Consider the following 10,114-nt stretch of genomic DNA (forward strand, 5'->3'; position numbering starts at 1 on the left):
CTCGTGATAACACGCAAGCTGCGCTGGAGCTTGACCCCGGAGGCAGAATCGGTAGGCCTTTTTCTACTTCCAAGGCATCTGCATCCATCCAGAGAAGACAATGCCCCCAAAAGAGGATGCAAGTTCGGACGTGGGCCCCAAATTACCAACTTCTAGCCTTCTCGAGGGCTTCGTCGGCTATGATTCACGAGCCCTCATTCAGTAGAACGTCTACGTCATCTTGGGACACGGATGGTTTCAGCAGTCAGTGTTGCTGTGCACCACCCTCACCGTTATCGTGCTTCTGATGCACGCGTTCGCCTACCGGCTCATCGGCCGCCCCGTGGACCACTGGTGCCAGCCGCCGTTGGAGTTCAGCGACTGGCCCATCCAACAGGGGAAAAACGTGGCGATTCCTGTGCTGGCCGACGGAAGTTTCAGCAAGTGCACAGTATACAGCCCGCCAGTCCCGGTGAGCCGAATGGATCATTTCATTTGTCTCAATATTTCTACCTCCTCTACATCAGTTGTGTGAGTGAGGTTTCCTCCTTTGCCCGTACTTACTGTCTGGCTCGATACTTCCTTCGCAGAGGAACCGTCCTGGCACTGTATTTTTGCCTTCTGCCCCCCCCACCCCTCCTTGTGCACACCGAATTGTTAGAAACTTATCTCCTATGGCACGTAATATCTACGTGCAGTTTTCATTTTTAGAGCCGTATGTATCATCATCATCATCAGCCTAAGTATGTGCGCTGCACGCCAAACGCCTCTCCCATGTATCTTCAATACCCCTCTCCTTTGCCAGCTGCAGCAATAGTAGCCCCGCAAAGTTCTTGACCTTATTTCATTTCACTTATTGATCCCTTAAAGGCCCGAAGGCATTACATAAGGGGGGGGGGGCATATTTGTTTACAACGGCGATGATGGAAACATGCATAACAATAAAAGAACAAACATACAAACAAACATAAAAGGGGTTGTAGTCATATCAGGGTTTCCCAGCAGGTTATACATCATTTATTAAAGATATGTCAAGCAATACTCGCTACAAAGAGCGCAGAAGTGATCAAGATCTATGTGAGGTGAATTTTTATTTTCTCGCGGAATGTTTTGTGATCAGTGCATGCAGCGATGTCGTTAGGCAGTGAATTCCATAGTGCTATTGCGTTGGGGAAAAATGAGTTGTTGTAAGCAGACGTGTGGCCACTGATGCGTGCTATCGGGTTACCGTGACTAAGCCGGGAGGACGTTCGTAGTGGGGCGGTTAATAGAGCGTGCCGTGATCTTGTGTTATGATAAAATGTATGAAGTAAGCATAGGCGGGAAACGACGCGGCGTGATTCTAGTGTTGAGAGACGGAGGGACTGCTTGAGGGCGGTGACACTGGGTTCTCTTGAGTAACATGAAGTTATGAACCGAGCTGCACGATTTTGGATTGATTCCAATTCGATGGTGAGATACGATTGCCATGGGTGCCAGATCGATGATGCATACTCTAATTTTGACCGCACAAATGTTTCATACGCGAGTTGTTTTATGTTAGGTGATGCAGATTTCAGATTTCTTCTCAGGTAGCCAAGTGTGCGTGAAGTGTCGGAGCAAATGGTTCTAATGTGGGTGACCCAAGAAAGTGTTGATGTGAGATTTACACCTAGATATTTATAAGATTTTGCAACGGTTATAGGAACTGATGAAATGCTGTAAGTGTGATTCGTCAAGGTGTGTTTGTGAGTGAAGGACAACGATTTGCACTTAGTAAGATTTAAAGGCATCTGCCATTTTTCACACCATGATGCAATAATGTCAAGGTCCTGTTGCAAAGTGAGGTTATCGGTTGGGCTACTTAATGCATTATAGATGACACAATCATCCGCAAAGAGTCGCAATTTGCATTGAATATTAGAGGGCAGGTCATTGATGTATATTAAGAAGAGTAATGGTGATAACCCGGCCCCTTGGGGGACACCACATGTTACATCTGTTAAGGGTGACTGGATGTTATTGGCGGATGTGAACTGCGAGCGTCCTTTTAGAAAATGTTCGAGCCAGCATATCAGATTAGCAGGAATTCCCAGGAACGAAAGTTTCGCAAGCAGATGGTTGTGAGGTACGCGAGAAGTCTAAGAAGATTGCATCTATTTGGAGGTTATCGTTTATGGCCTTAAGGATGTCTTGGGTGAACTCTGCCAGCTGGGTTGCACATGAAAATGATTTCCTGAAGCCATGCTGATAGGGATAAAAGAAATTAATTGAATCAAGGTGGGACATTAAGCTTGATGATATAATGTGCTCTAGAAGTTTTGAAGATATGCTAGTAAGGGATATTGGACGATAGTTAGCTGGGCATGCGCGATCACCTGTTTTGAAAATGGGAACAATTTGGGCTATCTTCCAATCGTCAGGAATGATTCCGGTGTCTAAAGATTGGGTAAATATTAGGTGTAGTATCCGGCCAACTATTTTCTGCCGCCCCCTACTACGCTTGCCTTCTCTTGGAATCCTTTCTGTTGCATTTAAGCACCAGCGGTTAAATTGCCTTCACGTGACATGCCGTGCTGAAGCCAGTTTTTTCTTCACAACAAATCGTGCTTTTAGAAAACGAAAGGAGGTGCCATGTGCCACCTGGTCCAGTCTGCATACTCCGTAGATATGTTACGTGCAGTCTATCCTTGATCCCTTAAACATTCATTTGACAGATCTCCATCCAATGTATAACTACTGTCCTTCAGTCAAGATTGCATTTGATGACATTTTCCCATCGAATGCAAAGCTGCAGCCCTTTCCTTTCCTCCACGGTTTGTTGCAGGACCACCTAAGGTCCTTTCCTTCTCATATTCTCATTGATGCCTCTCTGGATCGTGAAAAGGCAGGTGTGGGCATTTTTTCACCTACATTGGGATGGGCCTTTTTTCTCCGTCTTGCTGACTTCACTCCAATAAATCTGGCCGAATTATTAGCAGTAATTTGAGCCTAACGAAAATTAAACCCAACCGTTTCAAAAGTAGTGGTATTGCCGGACTCTCTATCTATTTGCTGTACATTATCATCGCCCACTGAGTCTCGGGTATTGCGCCTTAAGCAGCTGATCCCGCTCCATCTAACTTCGGTGGGGTTGCTTTCGGTACAGGGGCACATGTGCATTCAGTTTATTTATTTATTTATTATTTATTACAGTACCCACAGCGCCGTGATGCATTACAGTGGGGGGGAAGACGACTCAAGCACAGTCGAAAAAGCAGGAAATGCAGATAAAAAGAAGCTAGGCAAGCAACTGAATTTACAATCAAACAAGCAGACAGGTAACAATTTTACAATCATTGAAGAAACAAGGGCTTAATTATAATGCATATTTCGCAGTGAGGAAAAAAAAACATCAGTGGAGGTAATGGTAGCAATATCATGGGGGAGATTATTCCATTCTCGAATTGTTTGGGGGAAGGAGGACATCTTGAAGAAGTTCGTTTTACACCTGATATCTTTAATTTTAAAGGCATGATCAAGACGCGGTGAGGTTGCCGATTCCTGAACAAGGGCTGCTCTCTGCGGCCCAGTAATTGCGATCCTGCCAACCTGCGCATATACAGCTGCCGTGAGCTTCCGCAGTTACACATTATTTCAGGAATTTTCAAGCTCGGCACTTGCTTCATCTCCCGAATATCAGCATCTTCTGCATCCTTGGAGTAACAAAGACTGGCGCTTGCGAAGACTGGATGTCTCTTTCACGCGTTTTCGATGCCGAGTACCTCTGCTAAATTTCTACCTTCCCAGATCTGCTCTGGCGGTTTCTCGACTGTGCCCATTTTGTGCCGAGCCTGAGACAATGGATCACTACCTGCTGTTCTGCCGCCGCTTCTCTTCTTTGAGGAGGTGCCTAATAATAATAATAATTATTATTATTATTTATTTGAAAAATGACATTGTACAAACACGAGCCTGCCCAAGCCAACAATGGGCTTGTGGGGCAGGGCTCGGCAGAATGGAGCAAGCCAGAGAACGGCACAGTCAATCCGTCAATTAGAAATTCTGTTTCACCACCTGGGTCTGCCTGTGTCCACTGCGGTTGTTCTTTCCTTTGGCGCTTCATCGCTTGGGCGAAGCAACAGGAGTGTGCGGTGTGGGGTTGAAAATTTTCTTCTAGAAATGCAGCGACTCCCATGATAATTTCTTTAATATGATTATTATTATTTCTATTCATTTTTATTTTCTTGACTTTCAAAAATTTATTTCATTATTTTTTCGCTGTCTTTCAATCAGTGCAAAATTGAACCATTACATGCATTGCATTCGAATTTGCACAAAAAGCCAACGTTCCGTCTTCGATCACCCAGCTAACAGATCCCCTGTCGTTGCGTCGTTCAGTCTGTCAGCCTATACCCTATTAGTATTCCCTTTCCTCTATAAATGCTCCCCTTTCCATCAGTTCTCTTACCACTTACCACTTACCACTTCCAGCACCTCGCTACCAATTGTGAACTGGTGTTCCCTTGCGAGACTGTTGAACATTACTTTGGTAGTCTGCATGTAAATTTTAGTACGGACCGTTTTGCTTTGCCTGTGTAACTCATTATCATGCTTTGTATCTCATCTCTTGACTGACTTAGGAAAGCAACGTCATAAGCGATTCGTAATTTACTTACGTATTCTCCATTAAGTAACCCGCCGCGATGGCTCAGTGATTACGGAGCATGGCTGCTGGCTCGAAGGACGCGGCTTCGATCACGGCCGCAGCGGCTGATTTTAGATGGAGGCGGATTTCCAGAGGCCCGTGTACTCTGCGATGTCAGTGCACGTTGAAGGACCCCAGGTGGTCGAAATTTCCGGAGCCTTTCACTACGGCGTCCCTCGTAGCCAAAGTTGCTTTCGGACGTTAAACCCCCATGAACTATGAACCACTCTCCGTAAAATTCCTATCCCCAGCTGCTTCCAATCCAGGCCTCGGAACTCAATCTGTAAACAGGTGGTGAATAGCATTGGCGAGATCGCTCCACACTGCCTGACACCCTTCCTTATTGGAATTATATTACTGACTGTATGAAAGACTACGATAGCTGTGCAGTACCTATACAGATCTTCCCGTATTTTCACATGACTATTCTATACTCTGATTCCGCAATGCCTTCTGAGGTTTCCACTGAGTCAAAGGCTTTCTTGTGCTCAGTGAACGCTATATGTAGGGGTTCGTAACATTCTGTGCATTTCTCAGTCGCCTAATTGATTGTGATTATGGTCTCTTCTCGAGCATCCTTTACAAAAGCCTGCCTGATCATTTGCTGTATTGAGGTCTATGGTTATCCTTATTCTCGTCGCGACTACCTTAGTAAATATCCTGTAGGGAAAGGAGAGAAAGCTGATCCGTCTATAATTTCTACACTCCTTGAAGCCTCCTTGGTTAGGCCCTGTGATATTTAACTTTTTAAACACACAAAATTGGCACTAATTAGCAGAGGGAATAGCTTAAATCTGATTATTAATGCATAGTGGCTTAATTACCTAATTAGTATAAGTTATACACAATCGGAAGTCCACTCATGCTGACATCTCCTTCCTGAAAAGAAAGCATTTCAAATCCGAACTCCGTCAGTTTTAGGAATTTTGAAAGTGCTCATTAAAACGTCTGGTATATCGGGTAAATGACTGATATTATTTACATCGACATATCATTTTTACTAGTTACCTAAATACTTGAATTCCGCAGTACTGCTCCACGCTTCTAATGTCATCCAGAAATATTTTTAATGTACTGTCACATTCTATACTTATATTTTCAAACTCTTTCTTTTCGATTTACCGCAATCGTGGCTCACGTTTAAGGTTAAGTGATCATTTAAATATAACTTTATATTCTCCCTCAGTACCGCTCTGCCCTTACCATTTATTGTGACTCAATTCTTTTTTTCTTTTTTATTAAGGACGACAGCCAAGAGGAGCGCCACGAAGTTGTCTGCGACCGATGGGACTACGACACAAAGGAAGTTAGTGACAGCGTCGTCAGCATGTGGGACCTCGTTTGCGAACACAGCTGCCTGTACTCCATCTCCACCTTCGTGTACTTCATGGGTCCGCTGTCCCTCGTGCCTGTTGCAGGTATAATGGCAGACCGCGTGGGGCGCAGGCCGGTCATCCTGGAGAGTGCCGCCACCATGCTGTTGGCCAGCATGGCGGCCAGTTCGACAAATTCCCTGGGTGCCTTCCTGTTGGCCAGGATTGTCGTCTCCGCTACCGCCAGCTCGACCAACGTGTTGAACTTTATCGTCCTCTACGAAGTGACGGGAAACGAGCACCGGGCGCTGTACATCCTTCTCGCCAACATTGTCGGTACCTCAGTGCCGCCTGCGCTCTATTCCTTGCTGTCGCCGCTCCGTCTAAGCTGGAGGCTGTCGCACGCGCTCCTCGTCGCTGCCACGGCCATTGTGCTGGCCTGGTGCTACTCCCTCGAGGAGTCCCCCGTCTGGTAGCTCGCCACGTGGAGAGTTCACCATGCTGAGAACACCGTGGTGCATGCGGCCAAGTGCAACGGAGTAGATATAGCCAAGGCCAGAGCCTCCTTCAGAGCACTCAGGCGACAGCTTGAGAAGCGGTAGACATCCTCCGGAGTTGGGACAGGTGGATCGGAAAGCATCTTCCTTGCGGCTTCCTTTCGCCGTCGAGCCGTGTCTATAATTTTGTCCTGGTTTGGTGTGAACTTTGCCTACTATGCTTCACGCATAGGCCACACCAGTTTGGAAACCCACTGGGAACTATCGGCACACCTGTTCAAAATTCTACTCCTCATCGCACTCCACTACAGCCTTAAAAAAAGAGGCCAAAGATTCACGCTCTCCGTTGTGCTGGCGCTGCTGTCTCTTTCTGCCGTGTTTAAGACAGTGTCCTACGAACTGAAGCTGAGTATCGCGATGCCATTATCCTCATTAATGGTCTTAAGCGCCACTACTGCGGCTATGTGCGTCAACTATTGTTATGCAGGCGAAGTGTTCCCTACTGCAATAAGAAGCGTTGGATTCTGCATATCCTATTCCATCGGCCGCGGGGGAGTCCTTGTGGCCACATTGATTGGCACGTTGGGCGGACACCAGCGGCTATTAGCTATGAATATTCTCATGACGGTACTGAGTTTGCTCAGCGCGATGGCGGTTCAATGGCTTCCTGAGATATTCTCCCATCAAAAGAAATACACTGATCCAGGAACGATGGACGCACGGCAGCGCATGGAGGCCCTGAAGGCTTTCCTCGATCCATTTCGAGCATCTGCGAAGACGGCACAGTCAAGCAAGCCAGTTAGGCAGCGGAAGTCAAAGCGAACGCCTGCAAGCCGTGCTGCGTCAGCAGCGGAAAGCGCAGTGACATCTGGGGCGGCGTCCCCTGCGTTAGCCCCTTCCCCGCCGCAAGAGACTGGATCAGCTGTTGAAAACTTTGTTTCGCTTATGAGAAAAAGCGTATCACCTTCAAAATCTAGTTCGCCAGGCTCTGCACAGCACAAAATTGCATCGCCTTCACAGAACATTGGACTACCTGGGGTGAAGGCTACATCCCTTTCGCAAGATGTTGGATCTCCACTTAACAAGGTTTCGCCATCTTCGCAGGATGTTCGATCACCTTTGGAGAAGGCTGCATCCCCTTCGCAAGATGATTTGCGGTCCCCGCAAAAGGCCGCTTCGAAGAGTAAGAAAGCGCGAAAACACAACACCGCTGGAGGTGGCTTGAACTGAACATCGGCGCAATGTGCTTTCGTATTCTTTCTTGTTCGTTTATTGTGTTCTCATCACGGAACAATTTCAGGGAGACTTGCTATAAATTTTTTCATCTGTCGGCTACTGGAACAAAAATTATCAACGATTTTTTGTCACGATATCTTCGCTATGATTCGCTCCATGAATGTGTCGCCCTCGTCGCGGGGCGGGAAGGAGTACCAATGGTGGACCCGCGTTTAGAGTTTGCTGTCAGTATTTATGTGAAGCTGGCTGCTCTTGCGCTTATGATTGCTGAAGACTATATGCGCATGATTTCGTTGCTCTTAATGTACGCTGGGCTAGTCCTGTACGGAGTTTCGCCGTATGTAATTCATTGGAGGATTTCGTTTTTCTTCGCATTTGGAACTGCATAAATGCCTTTCTTACTGTATGCGTTAGTGTTTTATGAGAGTGGCAGAACGGGCATGACAAAATTCGAGGGAATATTTTAGTTGCGTCTTTATGTGTTTTGGTGTTTTCTGTAGCAAAATATGTGTTTTGGTGTTTTATGTAACAAAAAGCAACGGCGTCTCTGCGCATATTTAATCGCCCAAAATATTAATTGCATTGTTTGTGTGACTAATGTGGCCCATACAGATAGTAATTTGTTTTTTTATGGAGCTGGTCATTGGCGTCAGTATAGATGTTCAGAGCAGAGAGCCCACCGCTGCTGGCCAATGTGTTACAAGGGGGCGTTCAGATTCCGGCATTTAAAAAAGTGGAGATAAAGGCTAATGAAAAATTCATTTCATTTCTTTTATTTACTATTTTAGAGGAGGAGACAAGACAGAATTCGTGACAACAGCATAACGCGAGTCCTGCCACCTTACAAATTGGCATTCTTTTAGATATGGCTATGGCGCAAGTTATTCACAGGTAAAGAAAAAAGTTAAAACGCATAAGTATTATCAACATTTTAAGGAGTTATTGGGGACACAGCAAGTATCGAAAATGAATGCTAGTAGACATGAATAAACAGGCGTCTTCGAAAACAAATTATATGGGAACAAGTAAAACATGCCACCCCTTTCACTTAGGTTAAGACAACGAAAATGACTTCGTAATGGAATTCGGGTTACAAAAACGACCAAACGGCAGTTGCTGAAACCGATTTAACAAAGAGGAGAGTGTGTATGATAAGTATTCCTTGCATTAGTTTGCAATTGACGGCGCGGTACTGGAAGTAGTAAGAGAATATTTCTATTTAGGGCAGGTAGTGACAGTTGATCCGGGTCATGAGAGGGAAGTGACTAGAAGAATAAGAGTGGGGTGGAGCGCATATGGCAGGTTGTCTCAGATCGTGAATGGCAGTTTACCAATTTCCTTCACGGGAGAAATATACAACATCTGCATCTTACCGGTACTCACCTATGGGGCAGAAACGTGGAGGCTAACAAAGAGGGTTCAGCTTGAGTTAAGAACAACGCAGCGAGCTATGGAAAGGAAAATGATAAGCGTAAAGTTAAGAGATCGGATGCGGGCAGAGTGGGTTAGTGAACAAACGCTGTTTAATGAAATCCTAGTTGAAATCAAGAGGAAGAAGTGGGCTTGTAATGCGAAGGCAAGGTAACCGCTGGTCCTTAAAAGTACATGTTTGGATTCCAAGAGACAGCAAGCATAGCAGGGGGCGTTAGAAAGTTAGACGGGTGGATGAGATTAAGAAATTTGCGGGAATACGCTGGCCACAACTGGCGATGGACACGATTAATTAGAGGGACTTGGAGAGGCCTTTGCCCTGCAGTGGGCGTAGTCAGGCTGATGATGATGAAGATGAGTTGGCTTGGGCACATTCCACGTTTCAACATGAGGACAGAGACAAGATTCCTGCTTTTCTAACACCATCTGTCGGGCTAGTTGGTTGCGATCCATATGTATCAGCAGCGCGAACACCACACAGGAAGAAGAAGGAGAAGAAGGTAAAGAGCGCTCTTTACCTTCTTCTCCTTCTTCCTGTGTGGTGTTCGCCCTGCTGATACATATGGACCTGCTTTTCTAGAAGCGCGATTTCTCCTAAGACGTTATTGATGGTTTTAACGGAAAACATGAAACATACAAACTACCTGTGACTGGTCTGGTTTGGATTATAAATTTTAACATCCGAAAGCGACACAGGCTATGAGAGAAGCTGCACGGAAGGGCTCCGGAAATTTTGATCACCTCGGGTTCCTGAACATGCACTGGCATCGCACAGTACGCGGGCCTCTCGAATGTCACATCCCTAAAAATTCGACCGCTGTGCCCGGGATGGAACCTGCCTCTTTCGGATCAGCAGCCGAAAGCGATAACTGCTCAGCCACCGCCGCGGTATCAGCAATCTGCAATTATGCATTCAGAAAATGGTAGCAATATCATATCGCAAAAAGAGATCATCGAAAGGATAACGTAAGGAATATTTAGTACACATTTTA

The 10,114-nt window shown here is 45.9% G+C and overlaps 1 protein-coding gene across 1 annotated transcript; it reads left to right on the forward strand.

Annotated features, from left to right (window-relative positions):
- The first annotated feature begins 286 nt into the window (after positions 1-286).
- LOC149362364 (beta-alanine transporter-like) lies at positions 287-6,434 on the forward strand. The gene is made up of 2 exons (XM_089568276.1): positions 287-451; positions 5,889-6,434. Exons 1-2 carry the CDS (start codon positions 287-289, stop codon positions 6,432-6,434), a joined length of 711 nt encoding a protein of 236 aa, XP_089424402.1.
- The last annotated feature ends 3,680 nt before the right edge of the window (positions 6,435-10,114 follow it).

This window comes from Amblyomma mixtum, chromosome 2, assembly GCF_055824585.1.
Source record: "Amblyomma mixtum isolate Tamu chromosome 2, ASM5582458v1, whole genome shotgun sequence".
NCBI lineage: Eukaryota > Metazoa > Arthropoda > Arachnida > Ixodida > Ixodidae > Amblyomma > Amblyomma mixtum.

Excerpts from the sequence above, each read along its gene's own strand:
- LOC149362364 (XM_089568276.1), top strand. The coding sequence starts at position 287 with ATGCACGCGTTCGCCTACCGGCTCATCGGCCGCCCCGTGGACCACTGG. Across the intron at positions 452-5,888 it reads TATACAGCCCGCCAGTCCCG|GACGACAGCCAAGAGGAGCG; the intron begins GTGAGCCGAATG and ends TTTTTTATTAAG.